Consider the following 27578-nt stretch of genomic DNA (forward strand, 5'->3'; position numbering starts at 1 on the left):
AAAAAAAAAAAAAAAAGGTCAGGCAATGCGGTAATCACCTGAATCTGTTTCCAGATCTTCATGCTAAGAGAAAGACGGAAAAAAAAAGGTAACAGAAAAAAAAGGTTTCTGTTTCAGACCCAAACATAGAATTAATTTAAGTGTGCTGTTCTCTTCCGTTATGGCCTAAAGGCCCCATTGTTCGACTGGCAGTTGTCTGGGAAGAAACGTTGAGGTAGGCCTCATACTTATGTACTACATCATGGCAGCTTGTATGAATTTTCCACATTTTGTCAGGAGCATTGGTAGAGGGTTCAGATTTTCACATCCTCCTGTATGCTGAGCTGTGACAGTGTTTTCTTGATGCGCAGAGCTGTTAAGCGTGCTGCCCCATTTGCATACCAGCACTCTCTCATCATTTTCCCCATCACCCGAAGAGCCTGTCAGGGTTAAAAGAGGAACATTAAGACATATCCTATTGAATTTTCTATGTAATTTACCACTTGCTCCATTACTCAGATAGTTACACTCGTAGAGAAGTCCCACAGTCCCAAATATATATGTCACTTTTCATCAATATATTTTTATGTTAAAGAAGAACTGATTGTAGCCTCCCTCTGGTGCCATGAGACCCACTGTGCTTTTATTTCTATTGCAGCTGTGGTTTCATCCCAGGTAGAATCTGCTAAGACAATTTGCTTCCCTAGAGTTCTAGACTGTGCTTGAATTTGCTCTACAACAGCCTTGCTTTCCCAGCCATTTAGTAGCTTTTTTTATTACAATCTTTTAGCATTTTAATACATTAAAAGGGTTTTCCACAGTTACTGATGAGTGGGGTGCCCAGTTGTTCAACATCCATACTACACAATGTACAGGGCTAGAAGCAGTTGTCTCAGTTGGATGTTGGATGCAGCCCTAAGGCTGCCTGTAAAGCATGGATGCAGCCATAGGCTATGTTCACACGACGTAAGTTTTATATTTGCAACAACGGCCGTGATTAATACAAAACCTACGTTGTACTGCAGTCAAGGAGATCTTGGCTGGAGTGTATACACATAATATACGCTCCGCCCGGGATCCCTAGCGGCTGCACTGAAAACTGACATGTCAGTTTTGTGCGGTCGCTATTCATTGAACAGGTCACACAATGGAGTGTGCAGCCTAACAGGTCACACAATGGAGAGTGCAGCTCTGGAAGCATGCTCCATTGTGTTCAATGGTGAATTGGAGCATCCGTATCCCAATTTAACAAAAAACAAAGATCATCTGGCCAGTACTGCAGTACTGGCCGGGATTCTCTTAACTGACACCGGCCATTCTGTGACATGGCCGGTGTATTACAAAGTGTAAAGCCGGCCATAGGCTGTATATATACATGCACATACCTCATAACTTTGCCACCAATTAGGTATGTTAGGCCTTAATTTCTGGTCACATACAACTTTTCGCATTTCTTCAATAGAAGGATCTGATGGTACAAGATCATAGTATGGAAGCTGATATTCCTCGTGGAAGCCTGGAAACACACAGACATTTTAGAGGGGGGGGGGTTCAGTTATAAGATCACCAATAAACATAAGTCGATAAAACATGGGATTAATAAGGTTACTGTATAAATTAGGATTTCTGAGACATCATGTATGGCTGTAATGATATTAGTATATATATCATCTGTCACAGTAAATCTAAGGATACATTTATAATAAATGAGACAAATGCCAGCCTCACATAAAGAGAATTAAAGGAAACCTTCACCAATCACTGTCATCCTGATTCAATTACCACTAGATTCAGTGCAGGACCAGTCTGCACTTCACAACAGTATGTGCCTTACATGCAGATGGCATTGCCCTCTCCAAGAGGTACCTTGCATGCTGTAAGCCCTCTAATGGCTGCGCTATTTGCATAGAATATGCTGTTTTTTGTGGCGGGATGCTGTATTCGTTTGTGATCAAGAGCTGAAGATGGAGATTCCCTTAAATGTTTACAAGTTTTAGGGGGAGATTTATCAAACTGGTGTAAAAGTAGAATTGTCTAAGTTGCCCTTAATCAACCAGATTCCACCTTTCATTTTCCAAAGGACCTGTGATGAATAAAAAGTGGAATCTGATTGGTTGCTAGGGACAACTAAGACAATTCTATTTTACACCAGTTTGATAAATCTCCCCCCTAGTGTTTTTTTGGCAAGTGATATCATTTAACCAGTCCCAATAATGCCAGTGTATTGTTACATAAATATAAAGATATTCAGAAGAACTCCTATGCCACCAAACAATGTTGGGCACCATTGTTTAGACGCAGCTGGCAGCAGTATTTATATAGCTGAATGACAGGAATCGGCTGGATCGCTGGTGTCTGTCACAAGCAAGTGCTGCCAATGTAAAAAGGCGGTTCAAGGATGCAAAAGGGTTAATTGAAGAAAAATATATATTCTTACCTCCAGCACTGCATCTACGAGCAATTTCCCAGTACACTAAGCCAAGAGCATAAATGTCCGCACACTTAAAGGAATCAAAGTGCTTCATATTTATACTTTCATCCAAGACTTCTGGAGCCATATATCTGCATTATGGAAGGAAGGAAGCTAGTAAGTTTTACGGTCCCCTCTTAAGCCAACCACAGAGACGCATGTAATTCAGCCTGTTTTTTCCCCTTGATAATCATCATAAATGACAAATCAGAATGGAAATATAGTAAAACAAACCACTTTTAAAAGAAAAAAACTGCAACAAATTTTAACATGGAAAACAATTAGGAGTTCCTGGTTAATGTCGGTAAATGGTAAAGAGTATCTATCAATTAAACAAACATCTGACATGTCATAGCAGCATGTCAGAGGTTTGTATCGGTGGGGGTCCTTGTGCAGAGACCCCCGCCGATCGTTAGAATGAAGGGGCAGACCCATGCAACAGCCCACCCTCTTCAGCTCCGTCTTACTGTTAAAGTTTGGGGGGGCCGGAACTAAAACGAAGCAATATGGAACTTTCGGGACAGTGATTATCAGAATTTCCATAGGGCTCCATTAACATTTCTGTTCACCACTACTTTAACAGTGAGACGGAGATAAAGAGGCAGAGTGCACTGTTGCCCGCATCTTCCCACAAATTCTAACGATTCAGTACTCTTCAGCAACCAGACCCTGACCGATACAAAGAAATTTTTTTTAATGATAGGTACCCTTTAAAAGGAGAAGCCAGCCTAGAAGGAAAAAAAAAATCCTTAAAAAATCATTACCTGCAGGCTGTGGGGGGGGTACAAAATAAAGACAGTATGCTTACTGGCCCACGCTGCCCAATGAACTAAGTTTCATGAAAGAAGCAGTATAAATTTTCCTCTAATATAGTCCAAAGTTTCGGATACGCCCTTGTACTATCGATTTATGCAAAGTTTGTCATTAGAGTTTTAAGAGAAAATATGCAATGGGAGAAAAAAAAAAAAAAAAAAAAAAAAAAGATTACTCACCGTTTGGTCCCAACTCTCTGGTTTGGAGCAATGTCTATTGTGTCTGTGAGAGAATCATGCCGCACAGCAAGACCCAAGTCTGCAATCGCACACACACCATTTTTCTTTACCAGGATGTTTTTGGACTTAAGATCCCTGTGAGCGATTCCAGGTTTTCCTATATTACAAAAAGTAGATTAAAAAATAAAAGTGGTGCAAAGCTTCTTTGTGGAAAAATGGGAGGGAATGTATGAAACGGCGACCTACCCTGAGTGCCAACTATTTCCATATGCAAATGAGCAAGGCCACTGGCAGCTGAAAGGGCAAGCTTTATCATCCCTTCTATGGTAACTGTGTATCTATTCAGATAGTCAAACAAAGAGCCATGTTCATGGTAGTCAGACACAAGCCACAACTGAGTCCACGTCCCATTGTCTGCAAGAGAACACAAGGGTTGGTTAGAAAATGGACTCACAACAAAGACTATGTACTTTATGAACAACCTCTGTGTGCGGAAATAAAACTATATCAAGACAGTCGCTTAAGGTACTATACCTTTGTTGTCTGCTGCAATAAATCCCAGAATATTCTCATGACGCAGCATCACAGTCTGGTAGATCTCCGCTTCCCTGAACCATGACCTTTCTTCTCTAGAAGAGAAGATTTTGACTGCCACGTCCCCTCCTCTCCACTTCCCACGCCACACTTCACCAAAGCGCCCTTTCCCGATGATTTCTTGAAGGACGATTGTTCTTGCTACAGTGCGCTGCACAAAAAGTGGAAGTCCTGTGGATAAGATATACTTGTTATGTCAAGTGTTCTTTACAACATTTAAAAAAAAATGTGAAGCTTTTATTATAGATCCTCTGCAATTTTCCTCCTGTGATGGAATAAGGACCTCCACAGCATTAACTGTTCTCTCATCTCTGAATAGCTGACACAACACTAGGTTATTCTTTCACTATCTAAAGCTACTTTACAGTTTCAAAGTGTTATTGTCATCTATAAAAACTTCCAACATGTCGGAAGTTTGAATTGGTTGGTGTCTGGGTGCTCAGACCCCCACCGATTGCTAGAATAAGCAAGGAGCGGTTTGTTTCCAGATTGTTTTGGGCAAATTTGAATAAAAAAAAAAATGGTTCTGCTTTTTAAGGGTTCCACCTCCCAGAAGACATATGTACCTAGGACTATAACTTCTGATACCGCTCCTTCATGACTATAACAATATGTAGATTTGGTTACCCCAAGTATGTTTAAGAAATATATGAATTCAGGTCTAAATTTATTTCAACTCAATAATAAGCAGAGATGAGTGAATCGCTCATCTAAACGAAGTGCTTAGTTTGATCTCTGCTCATCAAGCCCCTGGCATTTCAGCCCTGCTCTGTTACCTGCAAAGATGCCGGGAAAAGCTGGATCCAATCCTGGGAAACTTCTCCCAGTTTCCCAGGACTGGATCCAGCTTTTTCCTGGCACCCAGGGTGGAGCAGGGCAGAGAGCAGAGCAATGCGGAAAGGCTGGCGGATTGACAACCGGACTGCAGATCAAACAAAGCGATTCGCTCATCTCTAATAATAAGTCAATAAACCTGTATGTTAATTATATACACAGAGAGCCACATACACAACTATACTGTGTTACCAAGAACTGTACCTGAGCCAGATCCTGAAGTAGACAGATCATAGATCAAGTCTGGAAGAGTTTTATCTTTTGCCAGATACATTTCACATGATGGATCTTCCAGGTCAAGTCGTTGTCGGTTGTGATAAACCCTCTGGTGGCAATGGAAAAGGACCACCACAATAATGATGACACCAATGAGAAACACGGGGCCAGCTATAACAGCTACAAGCTCTACAGGGCCCCAACCTGATGGTGGATTCTCCTTTGTGACACCTAATAAGACAAGAGAGTAAAGGATGTCAGCTTACTGTACATAACTCAAGAAAGCTATAGTGGGTGGGAATATAAAACCCTAAAGAGGGAAAGTATCACTTGTTTCAGAGAATGATTCATTTTAATAGGATGGAGAATAAACCACAGCCTTGTCCTGATTTTGTAGGCAATTTTCCATTTGTGTAATATCTTCTCATTAATCGAACAGTATTGTCATTTGTAATGACTTTTGACATGCCGTTCAGAGTCCTGCAGCATCCGTAGTAAGCTCATATGATCCAGTACAGAAAGTGCGACATTCAGACCTTCACACAGGTTATTATCAAGCATGCTGACCTGTAAGGAGGTCAAAACGTTGCATTTTCTGTATCGGATCATATGAATTTAACTTAATTGGAGTTTACTACAGACTCCTCCATTGTGTATGTATGGAGCCCACTCCTGGGATTGTGGTCCTTCCAACGTGCATCTTCATTCTACATTTGGCCCTCCCTAAATAAGCTCTTTGGTGCTGTTGGACCTCATTTGGATATGCTGTTTAGACATGACCAAAGTTAAGACCCTCTGGAACCCCAAACAGGAGTCAGACATAATAGTTGGGGGCTGTAGCAGTATATTTATGATCATTAAAGCTTTGGGTTTCTTTTTGTTTTTAAGCAGTAAAAAGAAACTATGGTATATACATTGTTTGGTCCTTGTAACCGTACTGACCCGCAGAATAAAGCTAACTGTTTATACCACAGAGTAATTGTCGTAAAAATTAAGCCCCTAAAAGTGGAAAAAATGTTATTTTTATACATTCCACTGTTGTGTTGTAGCTTTGAGGTACATTATATGGTAAATATAGAGTACCATTAAGACATACAACCTGTGCCACATCAGTCCTCACACGGCTGTCAGAAAAAAACACTTATGGATGTTAAAAAGCATCTGTCATCGCCAACACAGAGTAACAGCTATTAGTGTCAGGAGTCGTGACATAGCGTTACTTGTAGTTGGCAACTTTATTCTCTTAAACAAATTACTTTGATGCAGTCCAAATGTGTCAAAGAAGCACAGCCTGGATATCCAATGTGCCCGCAGCCTGGGAAGCCAATGTGCCCACAGCCTGTTTGACACACAGGGCATGCCCAACCTGTGTGAAAGTAAAAATCATGCACAAGCACCATAAATTCTGAAGCACACCCAGTGAGAGCCTGACAGGTAAGGAACAGACTCACTGTGCGTGGCTGCAAACACCTCTGGCACCCTGGGACAGGGACCGCATCAAAGTATTTTTTTCGGAGGAATAAAGCCACCAACAACTTATATAAAGGTCTGACAACTCCTGACACTAATAGCCATTACACTGTGTCAGCGGTTTTATGTACTCAAACTAAGTGACAAATGCACTTTAAATGGAAAAGAAGAAAAAAAACTGAAACTTTGAGGCCAAAAAATCACTGAAGTGGGAAGGGATTAAGTCACAGCAAAGTTACAGCTCCCCAAACAAATCAATGAAGAGCTGAAGGATGGATGCACAAGAGCAGAAGAACGAACTTAAAGCATCTCCTAATATTGACAGATGTCAACGCTATATCTGCCTCTTCTCATCAAAATAATCATACATGCAGGAAGACATCGGCCAGACACCGTCCTGAGTGTGTGGCCATTGAGGTTGTTCTTTATGAACATTATAAACTGATAACAGAACAGGGCCATCTAACATCAAAGGAGTTTCTTAACCTCAAATATTCCTAAAGGCAGAAAACACATCAATCTGCTAACAGGCTGGCTTGGGTGGTCACTACCTACCGCTTGGTACCAGGAGGTCGATCTTGTTGCAGTAGTCTGTGTAGCAGCATTCTGTGTTGCGGATGTCTTCTGAACTGAGACAATAAAATGGTTTTCCTGCCGGGACGAGTTCACTCGCAGAAATGCATGCTCGCATGTGATGCTGTACTTTATCTATGTTGGCAATAGAGACCATGCAGGCGCCATCTGTCTCGCACGTGTAGTTGGTTTTGATGCAACTGGAGCAAAGACAAATCAGGGCTAGAAGGACAGGAAAAACAAGAAATAAAACATGTAAGAAACTGGTAATAGAACTGCAACAAAACACCTTGCATCAAACACATGGTAGTATACAGTGTGGCATGGACACCTCTCATAGGGCTGTAGGAATTGTAGTTCTGCTACAGCTAGAGGGCCACGGGTTTGACACCTGTGCTTTAGTCTAAGTAACCATACACATTCAATAGATGTCATGCTCATTTGGCCGCCTGGAGGTAAACGGATGTTGGCCAAGGGCATGTGTGGGGATGAGAGAACCCCATATTACGGAGCTGCTGGCACGGTTTGTTATTCATCACCAATTGACGTGTTAAAGTTCTTACAGTCATTATGAATAATAATTCAGCTTCTTGGTAAAGGGAGAGCCGCAAACCCCATGGCTGGCGCTAGCACCAGGACAGCCAGTTCTTGGACTAGTGAGAGGAATGAGTAAATCACTAAATATGGGATTTCCTGCGCAACAAACATTTGATCAAGCAGTGAAAATGTTGATAACCCTTGTACGTAACCCTTGTATGCTTACATAAAGGATTGCATAACCCTGAGTCAGATTACTGGAAATATGCAAGATCATATTTCCCATCAAAGAGTTCTGAGCTCTCCTAAAGGGCTCTTTATGTTGATGAAATACTGCAGGCAGATACAAGGCAAAGAGATTTCCTAATATGTTAATGTAGTCTTACCAAGCAAGGATCTACTCGTCTTGGGAACTACTTAAATAGCCATAGTGTAATCTTTACATGTATGCCAGCCTGTAAGGGGCTCATCCAACAACTCATTTCTCTTCCTACACATGAACAGGTATGACTATTGTAATGTATACTTTATAAAAAGTATAGGAAAAAGTCCACCCAGGATCCCTGTTGATCCGCTGTTCGCCAGAGCAGCACTGCCCACATGCATAGAGAACAGAGCTGGAAGCAGACAGCGCCATACATAGTGTAGTGGCCAGTCTGGATTACTGCAGTACTGTTTACATTTACATCACTAGGCACCAAGCTGCAGGAATCCAGTTTGGGCCCCACAATTCACCTTATTAAGCTTGGGTTTTCAGATATGAAGAGTCACATTTTTATGCAACACTGTTGTGAAAAAACTAGCAACTTTTTTGGCAGATATACGGTGCAACTAGGTACGGTGTAAAAGGGACATAGCCTCAGTTGCCCACCATGTTTACTATGATCGGGAATGAGCATTCCTAGGGTCCTGGTTATGCCACATTCACCCCCCTCTCATTGTTTCAACATTCTCCTCACAGAATCAAAAGGATAAACCACAACATAAAAAACAGAAAATAAAAAATGCAGTCTGCAGTCTCCATTTCCTAGAATGGATTTTTAAGAAGAAAAAAAAAAAAAGAACACTCCCTATGTTAACGGCGGAGCGGATTCCTGCGGCAGTCCTGCTGTGACGTGTGCACACATGCACGTCATGTCTCGCCTCATTCATATCCATTCATAGTTCTGCCAAAGGTTAACAAAAAAAAAAGCATCAAAATGCAAAGTGTAACCCGGGCCCCATACTGTGATGTGTTTTTCTGAACAAGGAGCCAACTACGGAACTTATTTATATCATGTGTAACAGGAGATGCCGCAGCCCAGCCGGGACTTCTCAGCACTGCAAAACCTTCTCTCTGTAGAGACACTATTAATATAATATAATATATATATATTTTATAATACACACATATACACAAACTAATAAGTCATAACATTAAAACCACCTGTCTAATATAGTGTCCATGTACCTTATACAGTCAAAGCAACGCTGACCTCTTGAGGCCTGGACTCCAAAACACCTGTGAAGGTGTCCTGTGGTATCTGCCACCAAAAAGTCACTGGCAGATTACTGTTGCGAGTTGCAGAATCTGAACCCATAGTCAACACGCGGACCTCTTTTTTTAAACCCATTCCTAACCTGCAGATTTGTCAGGGAGTATTATTCTGCATGACTATTGCATTTTGTTCATTAAGGCCAGTTTCACACGTACTGTGGGTTAAGTAAGCCGTGCAAGGATGTAGCACTGTTTGCAGGCATGTAAGTTATTGCAATGTTTCTTATATGGCCTGAAAGCATACTTTGTAAATCCTACCTATGTGCTTGTGTATAAATAAAATGCATTTTATTGAACTCAATGGAAAAGCATCTGTTTTCCCCCCATGTGTCTGTCATAATTTAAAAAAGAAAAGAAAGAAAATGTTAACGTTGTCAAAAGTTTTGATCGGTCAGTGCTGACTTGGAGCATCAAGAAAAGCTAGACAAATATCTGCAAATCGAAGAGCTTCTGTGCATGCTTCTCTCTGCTCGTTCACTAACTGAACAAAATAAAACCTTTTATTCTGTTAATTGCAGAGACACTTTAAATGTACAGCCAAAATTGCATTGACTGACATTTTTCAATGTTTGCAGAGGTGTACTATGGGTTTGGATATATTTGTGACTACATTTTGGCTGCTTCAATTTATAGGAGTTAAAGCTTCACCATCAGGTACATTGCTTAATTTTTTTTTTTTACTTTAGCCGATCAGCGCCGGGATCCCGTTAATACAGTCCTCGGCAGTAATTCTTTTGCCGATATCCCCTGCCCTCTGTGATGTGGCTTCACAGCAATCGGCTAAAGTAAAGAGACAAAAAAAAAAAGGGATGTACATTGGCTTTGAGCCCACCAGACTTGAGTCCCACAATCACTGGGCCTGCCTTAGTCAATGCTAGCATACTTGTTTGGTATACCAACAATGTATAGCCATCACACAGCAGCATTTTACAAGAAATCAAATTTCTTGCTGCCATGTCAGCACCATGCCCTTCAGACAAAACACAGCGAGATAATGAACTCCATTAGAGAAGACATATTTCCTTCTATAAAAACGACAGTCCGCTGCCTCCAGAGTGACGCTTACCTCACAAATATAAGGTTTGCATTCAAGGAAAATAATAAAAAGGCAGAGGCTTCTCCTCGGCGTGTCGGGATGCATCCTCTCCTAACAATATCTACATGTTTCTACTTGTCTAATATTTATTGTGAAGTACGATGTGGAGTCTTATCCGCCAGGACAGCTCGCAGCAGATCAGCAAACACACTTGGCTGTGAATGAAGTGTCAAAGTCGACAGGTTTCACTGCCTTCTACTGTCCCCACCAAAATTAAAGATGACGAGGGTAGAGGAGAGTAGATTTATATGAGAATGTAAGGAATATAAATGAACATGAAGTCAGGCTGGTAAAAGGGAACCTGTCATCACTTTCAAGCTGCCCGAAACAGACATATGTCCTTAGTCTACTGGTGTATAGTTCACGCTGAAAGATTGGATTTCATCAGGGTCGTCATATCTGCTTTTCTCTGCCTCTCCAACCTGCATTGATGGATTTCTCCCTATACTCAAACTGGGAAAGATCTATCACACACAGCATTTCAGAGACCAAAGTATACAGAAGATGGCAATGCATGTCACTTACCAAATAACAAAAATGGGGCCTGCACAGCCTAACTAAGGGTGCTTCCTAATACATACCAAAATCAAATCCTAGCTCAAAACAAGAAGGGGTATGTAACAAAAACGGAGCACACCGATATAATTACCAAAGTAACAATTGCTTTATTGAATATCAACAACAGACATCAAACTAAAGACAAGAAGAAAAGGATCCCCACATAATAGCCCTATTCCACGGGACCATTATAGTTCATAAACTCGCTCCAACGACCGCTCGTTAACGATCACTAAACTATTTTTTTTAGCGAACGATAACATATATCGTGAACGATATATGTAGTGTAACGATTATTTTGCAGTCGTTACATGGTCGTTTAAAACGTTCGCCGGGGTGATCATGACCATACGACAAGCCTACTTTTTTTAAACCTTTTTACGAACGACTGAAAGATTTCTAATTTTACGAACCAATTAGCGAATTATCTTTCGACATGCTGAAAAACAATTTTGAACGACAGTTCCACAAATTCCACAAAGCGATTATCGTTAACGAGCGGTCGTTGGAGCGAGTTTATGAACGATAATCGTTCTGTGGAATAGGGCTATAAGTTAAAAACAATTAAGACTCACAGAAAAACATGAGACCCCCAACCATACAAAGGTTCCCCGGGCCTAACACACGAGTAAATTATACTAATGATCCCTCAACATAGTAACAACACTAATCCAACAATTCATAAATATAAAAATATATATTATATTTGTAAAGTGCTAATGTGAATAAATAAGTACTATATAGTGATGCTCTCAAAATAATGAGTGCAAGAAAAAAATCCATGCAACAGAATTATGACTATATCACCATGTAAAGGACTGAGGGAGCTAACTAGTGGTGACCATGCATTCTGTTCCGTTTTTTGAGAATATCACTATATAGTACTTATTATTCACATTAGCACTTAACTATTATATATATTTTATATTTATGAATTGTTGGATTGGTGGTGTCTCTTTGTGAGGGATCGTTAGTATCATTTTCTCGCGTTTTAGGCCCGGGGGACCCTTTGTATTGTTGGAGTCTCATGTTTTTCTTGAGTCTTAGGGTGCGTTCACACCTACTGGATCCGCAGCGGATTTTCATGCTGCGAGTTTGCAGCGAAATCAGCTGCGGATCCTGTGAAGCTTAATGGGTCCCATACACGCAGCGGATTCGCTGCCTGCTTGGGACCCGGCCCCTTCAACCCCTGCGCCGCCGCCCACAGCTTACAGCCCCGGCCCCCTTAAGCCCCCGCACGCCCGCCCCCACCCCCAAGGACCGGGGTTGTAAGCTACGGGCGGCCGGCTGAGGCGCAGGGGTTAAAGGGGCCGGGTCCCATGCAGGCAGCGGATCTGCTTCGTGTATGGGACCCATTGAGCTTCACAGTACAGGATCCGCAGCTGGTTTCGCTGCAAACTCTCAGCATGAAAATCCGCTGCGGATCCGGTATGTGTGAAGCACCCTTAATTGTTTTTTAACTTACTGTATGTGGGGATCCTTTTCTCCTTGTCTTTAGTATAATGTCTGTTGTTGATATACAATAAGGCAATTGTTACTTTGGTAATTATATCTGTGTGCTCGGTTTTCTTCTTGGTTTGAGCAATGCATGTGAAACACCTCCTTCTCTTCAAGTCCATCAGGTGAATACAGCGTATATGGTATATACTGTACATATGTGATGTGAACACAGCCTTAATTGACTTCCGTGAAGTATTATTCCACACACCACTATATTCATTAATTCTTGTCTCCAGGTTTTTTCCGGTATGTGTCAAACCGTAATGAAGCTTGTCGTGCTCTGACTAATGCTTTATAACACAGGCCTGTAACATTACAGAGTAAAGACTCATTTCATCAATGAAAACTAAATGAGATCCCATATATACCCAGAAGCCCAATAGGTGGGCTTATACACTTGTTCTCCAGTTCTATGAATGTATTTTATATTATAACGGCATTCAAACAGGTGACATTTGCATTATAGTATTATAATACAGGGTTCACACTGTGTTGGTGTTTATGTCGGCCAATGGTGTGTACAGTCACCAGGTCAGACGCCTAGAGGACAGAAGATTCACAACCACAGTGCAGCAGCAGCCTGACACCATTGTGTTAAAAACTGTGACACTGGCTATGTATGAGAATAGAGAGATGATGTATATGCTATAGAGTACATGTGTCAAATACGCCACCCTGTGGTTCTTGCAAAACTGGAATTCCCATCATTCCTGATCAGCCCATTCTCAAGCTAATTATAAAAGAGACCTCATAGGGAAGGGACCTACAGTAAAGAGATCAGAAGAATTTAATTCTAATTTCTGCATGAGTCTGATTTTTTTTATTATTTTAATGCTTTTTCTACAATATGCTGAAGGACTGATTAGATGGACAGGTCACAGATCAGTCACACTAGCAGGTGCCGCCCCATTCACACCCTTCATTCCCAAATAAAACGTCTCACAGGTCTAATCTTTAAGAAGATTTCCAACAGGAAGAGCAGGAGCTAAAGTTTAAGACGCCCCCATTCTCCCAGCATACGCATTGACTCATTCTGCTGCACTCAAGGTGTTCACAGCGCCACTTGCTCAGTATGTACTAGGGGAACTGCCACTGTGGGCAAGAAGCCTAATAACATAGCATTAACCTCTTAATAGCTGTGCTCTTACTAAGCCTTTAAGTGAAACATGTGAATAGCATGCAAATTGGATAAAAGCTGCAGAATTATACAAAGTACGGCATGGGGAATAGAAAATAGAAACAGATTAGAGAAAAAAAGAAAAAACACAACATGATCCAGGACACCACTAAGTATAAAAAAGGTAATACATTAAAAAACAAACATTTTAACAAACATTAAAAAAATAAATGCAAGACAACTGTGTAACCTCTGACAGGTGACATTGGGAGAGAGATGGATCGGGCATGCTGGATTTCAACTACTTGGCTCTTTAGTTCTCGGAGAGATAAGTAGCTGTGAAAGCTGTCTGACAGTGGCTTATCCCTTCCCTTCTCCATTCTGAACAAAAATGCTCAACTGAGCAGAACGTTCACGTGTATGAGTGAATGGGGAAAACTACTAAATAAATGTTCATGAGACAGCTGCCTAGGGTGTATAGGCAAGATTAGAGAGCAGCAGACTGCTTCCCTACTGCTGCACATGGAGTTCTCTCAGCCTGCAGTAAATGCCACAATTGTAGAGTTCATAGCAATCATAGGCAAACAGAAGCAATACCAATAGCAGCCCATGCTAAATAAACTTCTATTAAAAATCCAAATATTAGAACTGAATTCAATTATAATAAACAGTCAAAATCATAAAACTACTCTGCCCAGAACATGTTATGCATGCTGCATTGGCTACTTGGGGCTGGGAGCTGTCAGTGACTGCAGCAGGTCTGACCCCGAGACCTCTGCCATGTCTATCCAGAGGGAACCAAAGAGTCAAAAGGAAAAATCCATCTATATATTCTAAGATCTCTGCCTGCTCCTCATCTCCATCACTTGAGCAAGGATCTGGTATATAACTTTGTAATGTGTGTTAAATAAGCTAAAAAAGAAAAACGCTGGAGTTGTCCTTTAAAATCAATGGGGGAAGGTAAAATCGTCAGCACGTCTGCAGTGCTTGCACTGTGATATTTTTCAGCAGGTAATCCATCTAGTGTAATCATCCTTAAAGGAGTACTCCGGAGGAAGAAAAAAAAAAAAAAAGATTAAAAAAAATCTCAAGCTGCCAACGTGTGTAATAGCGCCGGCAGCGGGGTAACGAGGAGCACGAGGCTCGCTGACAAGAAAAGGGTTGGCGCTCGCTTGCTCCCTCTCGTCGCCCCATGGAATAGCGGCTTTAGACAGTGCGTTCGTATGTCGTTGATCGTTGATTTAGATCTGAACCTAAAATTATTGTTAATCATTTGCTGTAATTCCACGTTCGTTCAAGTTCCGCGTTTCACTAATCGTTCAGTGTAATTGCACATTGTTCATTGTTTTTCTGGGATCAGATGGAGTAAACAATCATAGTAACGATCGCAATAACGATCATAGTAACAATCGTAACTAATGATTATTGTTCCGTGTAATATGGTGAACGATTTCAGTTTAACAATAAACAATATCTTTTGCGATAGTTTGTCGTTAATCGTTAAAAATCGCGCTGTGTAATAGGACCCTAGGGAATAGGTCTATCGGGTTTGTAACCTATTGATGTTCAGTATAATGTGAAGGAGTCGAGTGTGGGCTATGAGTAGCTTGGTAATTCCTAGTGAAAAAGAATCCAAGAATTCATACACATAGAATTGGAGCCGACCTCACAGGCTGATCTGCATAGCACCTAATGCACAATATATACAGCCGCTTTGTTATGCATTCAGTGAACAGCTTTTTGGCCGGCTGAATGCATTTCTTTCTATCCACATATTGTCTGTGCTTTCCTTTTTTTCAACCTCACCCTATTACTTTGCTGGGAGGTTGCACAATACATTTCTGCTCTGGAAAAGTGCCTGCATTCTTCCCCCAGTGAGGTATGAGCTGTAACAATAGTGGCGTGTATTGTGCTCTCCGTGATGTGACCGGGATTCCAGCAGACGGCTTTTCAGCTGAAAGGAGACAAACATTTACCATTTGTAATCGTAACACCATTAACCTATTGCTTCTACTGCTGCCTGTCTAATGGTTTATTGTAAGTTCTTGCAATACTACTCAGGTCTATGTGAACTAGAGAAGACTATTTAACAAGTCAGGGTCTGGGTGTTCAGCCCCCCACGATGACTAGATATTGTCAGGAGAGTATGGCTGAGTGTTTCTCTCCTCAAATCGCCGCTCAGTCCAACTTATTTCAGGAGACGATGGAAAATATGGTCTCTTGCAAAAGGTCTTGATTGAGACCCCAAGCAATCAAAACTTTCTAGATGTGAAGCTTTTTTCTTAAATGACAATAATGCTTTTCTGGGATTCACCACTGATTGCTAATCCTCTGAATAAGCTTTTAAGGTCTGATCAGTTTGGTTTCAACACCACCCATAAGTCCCTTAAAGTGCCAAAATCGCTACTCAGGTTGTCGGGAACCATTGCTGATGCCAAAGACTAATAGTGATGTCAACCAACAGCAAAGAGTGGAAGTTAACATGGAAGAGTCCAGGACAACCCTGGCTGCTGCCAGATCAGTGGTGTATTCCACGCTGCTGGTGGAAGTCTGGGTCTTCATGGTGATGAAGCAGACCCGGCGGGGACACACACCAGATTTAGGGGTACATAAATATTACTGCCAATTTACAATTTTTAAAAATCCCAGAAAGCCTTATAATCTTGGGACAGTGATGTAAATCCTCTAGAAGCCCAGAAGTAACAAGATCTATGGATAACAAGTATTTCATTCATCCTAACACTTTCTGCCATAAAATGACAGAAATAATTACAGATCCCAGCAGGAAGATACACCCTGGAGTTTGCTGCCAGAACCTAACCTTTTGGGTTGACGTCTATTTTTTCTAGTTTCTAAGGGGATGTTCCCATGTTCAGGTTTCTCAGTTTTTTTATGGCAAAGTCTAAAAAGAATCTGCCTTTATTTCCCAACAGCGTGGCAGTCTCGCTCACCCAACCTCACCCCATTTGACTTCTGGTTATGGGAATTCTTAAAGGGCTGGGTCTACCATGACAGACCTGCAGTAGCGTCAGATCTAGAAGACGGCACTTGTTGGCATGTTGTAGCCATTAAAGGGAACCAATCACCGGAAAAACGCATATAGAGCTTTTGAAATGTGCTGTTAGAGCACACAGCACACTTGCCACACGTGTTTCCATAGCCTCCGTGCCTTCCCCGTGTAAGCCGCAAAGTAACTTTATAAAACTGGCGCCCTGTATGCTAATTACCTGAGGTAGTCACCTGGGCGGTGTTCGGCTAGCAGGTAGTCACGGTCCAATGGGCGTTCTACCGCTGTAATCACGCCCCTCTGGGCGTGATTCAAATGGCCGAGTAGCTGTGACATTCTGATGCCGGACGCTGCCGCACATGCGCAGTGCAGCCGCTTCCATTCCGGCGGTACTGCGCCTGTGCAGAATAGCCTGTTAGCCGGAGTTCGAGGCTATTCTGCACAGGCGCAGTGCAACCGGAATGGAAGCGGCTGCACTGCGCATGTGCGGCGGCGTCCGGCATCAGTACGTAAGCGCGCCGACGTTGGGCACAGCGCGCTCCCGAGTGACGCCACAGCCACTCTGCCATTTGAATCATGCCCAGAGGGGACGCCAGTTTTATAAAGTTACTTTGCGGCTTACACGGGGAAGGCACGGAGGCTATGGAAACACGTGTGGCAAGTGTGCTGTGTGCTCTAACAGCACATTTCAAAAGCTCTATATGCTTTTTTCCAGTGATTGGTTCCCTTGAAAGGGAATCTGTCATTGGGAATTCACAAACCAAGCTGCCAATATGGTTAGACAGCTGTTACTACAAAGAGACACCTGGTATCTTTCATATATCCGTCTGTGATTCCAGAAAGTAGGAAATTCTTTTATTCTATAGAATGAAGAGTCAAAGAGGCTTTCCTGAGCTCTTGAAGTGGAGCAAGCTGTAACGCCTCCTTACTCCCCCTCCCATATCTGACCCTGTTTGGGACTCCAGGTGTAACTCAAGCAGGGAGGGGAGAACGCAGACATTCCAGCCAGCAAGCTATTCAGGAGCTTGGAAAAGCCTATAACTCTTTGTACCAGCAAATAAAAGCATTTCTCTCTGTTCTGGAAGCACAGCTGGATATATGAAAGGTACCATGTGCCTTCCTGACCTAACAGTTCTCGGAATTCCAGCTGAGAAATTCCCTTTAGGGCCAGCTCACACAGAGCAAGAGAGATGTAAATCTCAGCCGTGGAATTCCACCTGCCTCAGTCCCACACAGTGTCTATGGGATGGTTCGCACACCTCAGCTTCCATCGCTCTCCACTCAAAGAATTGACATGTCAATTCCAATGCTTTAGCTGTGTGAACTGGTCCTAAAGCGGACTGGCTGTGTTCAGGATGGAAAACATGGTTTTGCAAATGGAAAGGATTGTCAAAAAACAAAGGCGACATAAGGAACATTTGTACAACATTTGCATAGGACCCAGGGATAGGCTTAAAGGGGGTTTTTAAGGCAAAACTATTTGATGACCTATTGATCACTAATACATTACCCAGAATGGTAGGGGTCAGAGACCTGTCTACCTCAATATTTAGCAGAGCTGCAGTGCCCATATACACAGATATAGGAGCTAGAAGCAGACATTTCTGTACACTGTGTGGTGGCCATGCTGGGGTTTTGCAGCTAATATATATTTTTATTATTTATTTTCTTGCATGCAATTTCTATATTTATGGAGTCTGTAACTCAGAGGTAGTAAGATGGGCCAAGGCCACAGTACAGGATCACACACTGATGATGAATGGAACATAACAAAACTAATAGCTCAGCCTGCCCCGGCTTCCGGCACATCTCAGAAGACTCTTAGCATGCCCGTCCATTGCTCAACACTAGCATGCCAGCATAAGCAGCAGCTAATACACCGCTTGTATTATAGATCAACCAATTCATAAAGAAATATGCACTGCTGTAACACACCAGGATACATGTTCTATACTTTATCATAGCACAAACAGAATATCAATGATGAGGACGCCCATTGCATCCTAATACGTGGCGCCTCCGATTTCAATAATGTCAGCAAAATAATAAACTAATTAAACGTAGTTGCAAGGTTCATAGGTGTTTATTGGAATTACATTGCAGGTAATGTTGTTGACATTGCGGCAGAGATTATATTAGAGGTCTGGATATTCTGCATTAGCCTGCGTGTTTACCTTTTATGTTCCTTCCACATATTAACAAAGCCGATACATCAAGCTCTGATCAATGACTGAAATGGATATGGCGAGGCAAGAACGTAGCTTTCTCTCTTATGCACCAGGGAGAGGTCTGGCCAGACAAGTCTGTGGGACAGGAATAAGCAGAGAGGAGAGAGGGCATGGTATGTGCACATAGGCTCAGACATCGGGCGACTTTTAGAAAACATACCGCATGCACATGCCTTAAATAAGTGCTGCTCTGAATTCCCGTTCCATCCAGTTCAGGGTTACTATACTGGGATAAATCACTATACATGAACAAACATCTGCCTTCCAGATTCCAGCCAACTTCTAGTCAATAGATCATGGCTGCGTGTCTGCTCTGTGCATGAAACCCAACCTTCGGGGACCTGTTTTGACATGTTTGAACGTCAGGTTTCCAGACAAAGAATGGCGGCTTTGTTCTGCCGGGTTATAGAGTATGGTATTTATGGTAAGAGGAATATTGCCCTCAGCAAGTAAGCATGAAAGACACGCAGGTGCTACTCCAGTCTCGACACCAGATAGGCGGCTGTGTTACACCAGACGATCGCAGGTGCACCCCGCATGACCCCAAAAAACCTTGGCAGACAAAGAACTGGCACTATTGTTCTGCCTGGGCGCAACCCATCTATTACAAGTCTATCAAACACAGCCGATGGCTCTGAGCTCGCTTTCTTCTTTTTTATATTAGAGGCCTAATATACTAATAAGGCCACACACACACACACACACACACACACTTCAGTATTTATCAGCCAAAATCACAAGTGGAAGATTTTTACCTTTACTATGTTTTGAACTCTTAGGGTACAAACACACACGCCGTATACGCAGCAGATACGTAGCAAATACGCAGCAGATCTGCAGTAGATTTGATGCTGTGTTCAGTTATTTAGATCTAATCTGCTGCGTATCTGCTGCGTATCGCAGCAGTAAATACGCTGCGTATACGGCGTGTGTGTTTGTACCCTAAGGCTGGGTTCACACTATGTATATTTCAGGCAGTATTTGGTCCTCATGTCAGGTCCTCATAGCAACCAAAACCAGGAGTGGATTGAAAACACAGAAAGGATCTGTTCACACAATGTTGAAATTGAGTGGATGGCCGCCATATAACAGTAAATAACGGCCATTATTTCAATACCACAGCCGTTGTTTTAAAATAACAGCAAATATTTGCCATTAAATGCCGGCCATCCACTCAATTACAACATTGTGTGAACAGAGCCTTTCTGTGTTTTCAATCCACTCCTGGTTTTGGTTGCTATACAGCCTCACAAATACAGCCTCAAATATACATAGTGTGAACCCAGCCTTAAGGGGGAGATTTATCAAAGGGTGTAAAATTTAGACTGGTGCAAACTGCCCACAGCAACCAATCACAGTTCCTCTTTCCTTTCAGCACTGCCTAAAGCTGAGCTGTGATTGGTTGCTGTGGGTTGTTTGCACCAGTCTAAATTTTACACCCTTTGATAAATCTCCCCCTAAGTCTTGGTTCAAAGATAGTAATGCAAAAAAGTGAGCCAAATACTGCTGTATGAACACGGACTAGGGGCCCTATTACACAGGATGATTATTGTGCGAAAAATCCTTAAAATCGTTCAAATTTAAACAATAATTATTCTATGTAATTGCAGGCAACGATCGAAAAATCGTTCGTGTGTCGTTGATTTAGATCTGAACCTAACATTATCGTTAATCATTCGCTGTAATTCAAGTTCCGCATTTTTTCACTAATCGTTCAGTGTAATGGCACATTGTTCATTGTTTTGCTGGGATCAGGAATAGTAAACTATCATAGTAACAATCGCAAAAACGATCATAGTAACGATCGTACTTAACGATTATCGTTCTGTGTAATATGGTGAACGATTTCAGGTTAACCATAAACAATCTAGTTTGGGATCGTTTTATCGTTAGTCGTTAATAGTTAAAAATTGCTCCGTGTAGTAGGACCCTTAGTGTTCTATTAGACGAAGCGATTTTTTGTTTTCTCCGATTAACGGTAAATGATTGCAAAGGACCTGAATTCGCTCCCCATAATACATGGAACCATAGTCGTAAGTTAGGATTGTAATTACACTCGTTCGTACACTCTAGTACATGAATGATCGTAATAACAAACAATCTGTACATACACTAGAAGATCTGCGAATGATTAGAGAACCATTAACAATGATTTTATGATCAGTGCAAAAGATGCAATCAAAGATATACAAACTAATTTGGATTAGTCGCTTGTTTGTTGCCTGCATACACACAAAGATTATTGCTTAAATTCAAACGATATTTTGCACAGTAATCTTTCTGTGTAATAGGGCCCGAACAGAGACCATGCTGCCAGAACAACACCCGGCTAGTATACAAGAAATATTGCTTATTATTCCATCCCTTGAAGCAGTGACCACCAGCACCTGGGATGACCAGCTGATCGTCCTAGCGGTGGCTTTTTTTTTTTTTTTAAAAAGGGTACGTCTCCTGAGAAGGTGACAGCTTTCCTCAATGCTGAAAATGTCACCAAATCTGTAGTCATTATACTATGGAGCAGAAAGGGCTAACCTCTAAGCCTTCGCCTGCAGCTTTATAGACAATGAATGGAGCAATAGCGTGCATGCGCAACTTGCCGCTTCATTCTGAGGTGAAACCCGGGTCTTCCAGATCATGTGTCAGAGAGCAGGCACCCTGCAGATTGACACTTATCCCATGTCCTGTGGGATTTAAGTTGTAATACCCCCTTAAGGTGGCCATACACCCTACATAGCTCCTCCTAGAATGAGACGCTGCCAGACCCCATGAGAACGGATGGTTGGCCAGTCCTGCCAAAAATCAGTGGAGCCTACATTCATTTACAATTATTAGAGTATGCGGAATACAATTAGTTTCTATAAAAGATGTGTCAGGAGAGCCAGCAGGTCCTCTACAACCACCACCCAAACAACCTCACTGCTAACCCTTCAAAAGTAGTATAGACATCAAAGGCCGTACATTCTTACACGTATAGATATCATCAGCATAGCGCTCATATTTCCCATGGCTCCTGTTCATACACATAGCCAGACAACTGTCAATAGCCTAAACAACTTTTCTGATTGCCATTCCTCATTAGTGCAGTGATACTTTATGAACAACATTTATTTTGGCTAAATCCTAAAAGTCGACAATGGTGTTAGCAGGAAAAACACCTATCCTAAATGTATTGCGGTGATGTCAAAAGTGAGGTCTGTACAACGAAAGCCCTATGTCTGAAACCCAGCGTCGATGAGATCAGAAGGCCTCCCATCTTATCAGCTTGCCGGTTATTTTCCTGGCTCCTAATCGCTACCTCCCCATATGAGAGACAGGCGCTGCTAACACTAAGGTATACTCCTACATATCTTGGCAGAGTACATTTAAGAAACATCTAACAGAATGTTTATTTAATGCCATGTTACAATGCTTCTATGCACTTTGGTTACAAGTTACATGTTTCAGGAAATGATAAGCTTGTTTTGCACTGGAGGGCAGTGAGGACAGACAGCCTCAGCATCATCAATCCAGCGCTAATGTCGACCGTACAAGGGAGGAAGCCCACAGCCGGGCACTCAGCTATTCTGCCTGACGTCACTGTATGCACACTCGCCTCGCATGCTCATTTCCAGTGAGGGACATCTTCTCTTCCATAGTAATGAGGCACCAGGGATGTTAAAATCCAGCATGTCTTTTCAGATGCATGCATTATTATAAAGGGTTGCAAAATTTAGCAAATCCACCTGTTCGGTGGCTTAATGTACAATAAAAAAAAAAGTGCATTGGAAGAAAACAGCACATGCTCCTCAAACTGTGCAACTAATAGGATGCAAGGAGAAGAATGCAGATGCAAAAAAGCTACAGATAATAAGTTACCCCTATAAGTGGACCTGCAAAATAAATCTTGAGGAAAGCCTTCGCGTGCAATATAAAGGTCTCCCATACATAGCACAAACCATAAGGGGGCCTTGTACATAGCTGTCCACCTGCCAGCTAGCCTCTTCCATGCAGTCTATTTATGCATGCCTAATTTAGCTATGTCTCCTTTGATTGGGGATAAGATATGTACATATGAATATGGGTGCAACAATATTTTTCAGGCAGGCCTACGGCTGCATCCATCTTCTCCAGCCACCAGGGGACAAATGCCAATAGCTCGGGTTTGAACAAAACTGAACTTACTGTAAGTTCGCTCACCTCTATCCAGCGCCAACTGCAGACAGAGTAAACAACAGCCCCCACCCCCAAGTAAGTACCGTACATGGTCCCCTTCATGGTTTGAGCAATGGGAAACAGATTCTGCTGCATGGCATAGATATAACAGAATCCGTTTCTACCATCAGTTAATGTATATGGTTCTTTACAGTTCAACTGCAGAAAACGTATACATTAAAACAGACAAAAACTATGTGACCCTAAACATATGCATTCTATGAAAGCACAGGGAGAGGTGGAATGAGGAAAATACAGGAAGCATGGCTGCCCGATGAACAGGACTTTAGCTCCCCTGTCACCAGTATAAGGGTATGGTCCTACATGGGTATATTTAATACTTCTGCACAGTTTACAGCCATTTCACCAGGCACCATATAGATTTGGAAGGACTTGACATTGGACACCTATGAAGCACTGAAAGAGCTTGTATCCAATTTCAGAAGCCGGATATCAGAAAGCAAAAAAGCCCACGGGGAATGGAGGAAAAAAGACATTACATTTGTGTAGATTTAAAAGGAAAAAGTGTAACCATGATATCTTAAAAGCCTGGTATGACAGCTGTGAAAATGTGTCTGTCTGGTCTAGCCTTTAGCTGGGATCCATCATCAGAATGAAGTCTCGGATTGCTGGAGGCAGCGTGATCGCATGGTAAACCCAACTATCATCTACCGTAGCACCAAGAAAGGCAGGCTGCACAATAGCCGACGGGTAAGCACCAGCTACAATCATTTTTATGGAAGATCCCAGCAAGGCATGGCACATTTATAAGCAAATTCTACAATTTAATGTATGAATTTTAGTATACACATATAAACAAGGACAAAGCAAACACAATGCCCGTGTTAGCAGTAAACTATGGTACCACACTGTTTAATATTTTAACCATCCATAATAATGTACATAAAATTGTGATACCAGATCAGCCATCCATAAAGACCCCATGGAGCATGAGCAGTCTCTACAATGGATCATTTTTAGTAAATATTCTCTACACAACTTGCCCAGGTGGTATATGTTGGTGTCATTTAAATTTTAGTACAGACATGAAAATATCCAGCAAGGGGGTAGTCCAGCATTAGACTTACTACACAGCAGTGTTCTCCAACCTATGTCTCTCCATCTGCTGCATAACTGCTGGGAGTTGTAGTACTGCAGTGGCTGGAGAGCCACATGATGAACATATCAGGTCTGAAGTCCTGGCATCTGTTATTGGGGTGCATAAACAAATGTAATATCACAATGCACCACACTTCAGATCTGTGTATCGGGGGCTATCCATATTTGCTAGACTCTTCTACGGACCAAGAGAAGGAGACCCCCAGCCTCCCTTTATGCACCCGTCACTATCTCAGAAGCTATCCCCAGAGTTTTCAACACCTTCAGTTTTTCAAGCACCATAATAAAGATAATATACTTAATCATGTACTTAAAGGGACTGTCACCTCAAACCCACCCTCCTCAAAACACTAAACTAAAGTCATCTGTAAGTAGGATAAAGGAAGCTGATTGTACATCTGTATTTTGTAGCTTTCTCCTGCTTTGCATTTCCCTGTGCTAAGCCTACACACTGGGCATGTTGCTGCATAAAGAGGACTACTCAGCTCAGGAACATAATGGAGAGGACTACTCAGCTCAGGAACATAATGGAGAGGACTACTCAGCTCAGGAACATAATGGAGAGGACTACTCAGCTCAGGAACATAATGGAGAGGACTACTCAGCTCAGGAACATAATGGAGAGGACTACTCAGCTCAGGAACATAATGGAGAGGACTACTCAGCTCAGGAACATAATGGAGAGGACTACTCAGCTCAGGAACATAATGGAGAGGACTACTCAGCTCAGGAACATAATGGAGAGGACTACTCAGCTCAGGAACATAATGGAGAGGACTACTCAGCTCAGGAACATAATGGAGAGGACTACTCAGCTCAGGAACATAATGGAGAGGACTACTCAGCTCAGGAACATAATGGAGAGGACTACTCAGCTCAGGAACATAATGGAGAGGACTACTCAGCTCAGGAACATAATGGAGAGGACTACTCAGCTCAGGAACATAATGGAGAGGACTACTCAGCTCAGGAATATAAGAGGACTACTCAGCTCAGGAACATAATGGAGAGGACTACTCAGCTCAGGAACATAATGGAGAGGACTACTCAGCTCAGGAACATAATGGAGAGGACTACTCAGCTCAGGAATATAATGGAGAGGACTACTCAGCTCAGGAATATAAGAGAGGACTACTCAGCTCAGGAATATAAGAGAGGACTACTCAGCTCAGGAATATAAGAGAGGACTACTCAGCTCAGGAATATAAGAGAGGACTACTCAGCTCAGGAATATAAGAGAGGACTACTTAGAATCCTTCTTTGGGCGACTTACAGCAAAGGAATGCAAGAACATAGAAAGATACAAACTGCAGATATAGAATCAGTGTTGTATACTCTACTGATGTATAATCTACTGATTACCTAAGTTGAAAGGGTGTTTTGGAGGTGACAGTCTGCAAGTGTCAAGTGCAAATAGTCACTCAATACCCTTACAGATCACAGTATTACAGCTGTAAAACATGGAAGGTGACCAGGATCAGCACCACAACCACCTATATCCCTCTCCTATGTGCCATCTAAGCAGATTGGTGTCATTCTCCCATGTACCATCCACACTGCCTGCTCTCCTATATACCATCTACACTGTCTGCTGCTCATCCCCTATATACCATGTACAGTCTTCTGCTCATCTCCAATGCCCAATCTTTGCTGCCCATCCCATGGCACCCTCCCTGACACTCTCTAGCCATCCACACTGCCTGCTGCCACTCTCCTGTATTCCATCCACACTGCCCATATACTATACACACTGCAGCTTTCCTATAAACCATCCACCATGCCCCTCTCCTATATACCATCCACAATGCCCATCTTTTGTATACCATTCACACTGCCTGCTGCCCCTTTCCTGTATCCCATCCACCCAGCCCATATACCATCCACACTGCCCCTCTCCCGTACACCCCGTGCCCCCCCCTCTCCCGTACACACCGTCCCCCCCCTCTCCCGTACACCCCGTGCCCCCCCTCTCCCGTACACACCGTCCCCCCCCCTCTCCCGTACACACCGTCCCCCCCCCTCTCCCGTACACACCGTCCCCCCCCCCTCTCCCGTACACACCGTCCCCCCCCTCTCCCGTACACACCGTCCCCCCCCCTCTCCCGTACACACCGTCCCCCTCCTCTCCCGTACACACCGTCCCCCTCCTCTCCCGTACACACCCCCCCCCCCTCTACCGTACACACCGTCCCCCCCCCCTCTCCCGTACACACCGTCCCCCCCCCTCTCCCGTACACACCGTCCCCCCCCCTCTCCCGTACACACCGTCCCCCCCCTCTCCCGTACACACCGTCCCCCCCCTCTCCCGTACACACCGTCCCCCCCCCTCTCCCGTACACACCGCCCCCCCCCCCTCTCTCCCGTACACACCGCCCCCCCCCCCCCTCTCTCCCGTACACACCGTCCCCCCCCCACCCTCTCCCGTACACACCGTCCCCCCCTCTCTCCCGTACACACCGTCCCCCCCCCCTCTCTCCCGTACACACCGTCCCCCCCCTCTCCCGTACACACCGTCCCCCCCCCTCTCCCGTACACACCGCCCCCCCCCCCCTCTCTCCCGTACACACCGTCCCCCCCCCCTCTCTCCCGTACACACCGTCCCCCCCCCCTCTCTCCCGTACACACCGTCCCCCCCCCCTCTCTCCTGTACACACCGTCCCCCCCCCTCTCCCGTACACACCGTCCCCCTCTCCCGTACACACCGACCGTCCCCCTCTCCCGTACACACCACCCCTCTCTCCCCTACACACCGTCCCCCTCTCCCGTACACACCGTCCCCCCCCCTCTCCCGTACACACCGTCCCCCCCCTCTCCCGTACACACCGTCCCCCCCCTCTCCCGTACACACCGTCCCCCCCCCTCTCCCGTACACACCGTCCCCCCCCCTCTCTCCCGTACACACCGTCCCCGTCCCCCTCTCCCGTACACACCGTCCCCCTCTCCCGTACACACCGTCCCTCTCTCCCGTACACACCGTCCCCCGTGTCCCTCCTCCTGCCGGGCTCCTCCGTCACGTCCCGTTCCTCCCCGTCACACCGGCCATTGCTCCGGTGCCCTCAGCACAGCTCCCCCATGTATGTATCGGTATCCTCCTCCCCTTCCTCAGTGCCTGCACTCTCCTCCTGCTCTCCGCGGACTCTAAGCCTCCGTCCGCCCGGAACCGCACACACAGCGCCGTCACTCACCATTCGTTAAAGCGGGGCCGCCACTGAGTAGAAGGATGTGGATGGTAACGATGAAGAAGGCCGGCAGCTCCGCCATAGTAACCACCGCACAGCGACCACTAACTGCGCGACCACAAGCGACCCAGACAGAGCAGCACTACGGGAGCGCGCCGCACAGCGCGGCCTCCTTCCAACAGTGGAACGCAAAGTCTGCGTTCCACACCTCTCTATCACCACGCTCCGCCCACAGCCGTTGGGGAAACCAGCGAACGACCATTGGTAGCACGTAATGCCCCGCCCTCTCTCGTCAGCAGGTAGGAGGGGCGGTGGTGACGTGCGTTGAAGAATCTTTTGTTTCCAGTCGGTGGTTGCGCGTATTCGGGTCGTGTGTGGTAC

The 27578-nt window shown here is 43.8% G+C and overlaps 1 protein-coding gene and 1 long non-coding RNA gene across 2 annotated transcripts in view; one reads left to right on the plus strand and one right to left on the minus strand.

Annotated features, from left to right (window-relative positions):
• On the minus strand, window positions 1–27530 carry ACVR1B (activin A receptor type 1B). The gene is made up of 9 exons (XM_069970139.1): window positions 27204–27530; window positions 7111–7350; window positions 5074–5316; window positions 3976–4206; window positions 3688–3855; window positions 3442–3598; window positions 2417–2541; window positions 1365–1495; window positions 1–419 (listed from the first exon to the last, which is right to left on the minus strand). The coding sequence occupies exons 1-9, from the start codon at window positions 27277–27279 to the stop codon at window positions 294–296; spliced, it is 1497 nt and encodes a 498-aa protein (XP_069826240.1). The 5' UTR covers window positions 27280–27530; the 3' UTR covers window positions 1–293.
• LOC138792557 (uncharacterized) overlaps window positions 27430–27578 on the plus strand; it is a 39739-nt gene continuing 39590 nt past the window's right edge. Inside the window, exon 1 of the long non-coding RNA XR_011363154.1 lies at window positions 27430–27496. This is a non-coding gene — a long non-coding RNA (uncharacterized lncRNA). The remainder of the gene's footprint in view (window positions 27497–27578) is intronic.

This window comes from Dendropsophus ebraccatus, chromosome 5 (assembly GCF_027789765.1).
Source record: "Dendropsophus ebraccatus isolate aDenEbr1 chromosome 5, aDenEbr1.pat, whole genome shotgun sequence".
In the NCBI taxonomy this organism is placed as follows: Eukaryota; Metazoa; Chordata; class Amphibia; order Anura; family Hylidae; genus Dendropsophus; species Dendropsophus ebraccatus.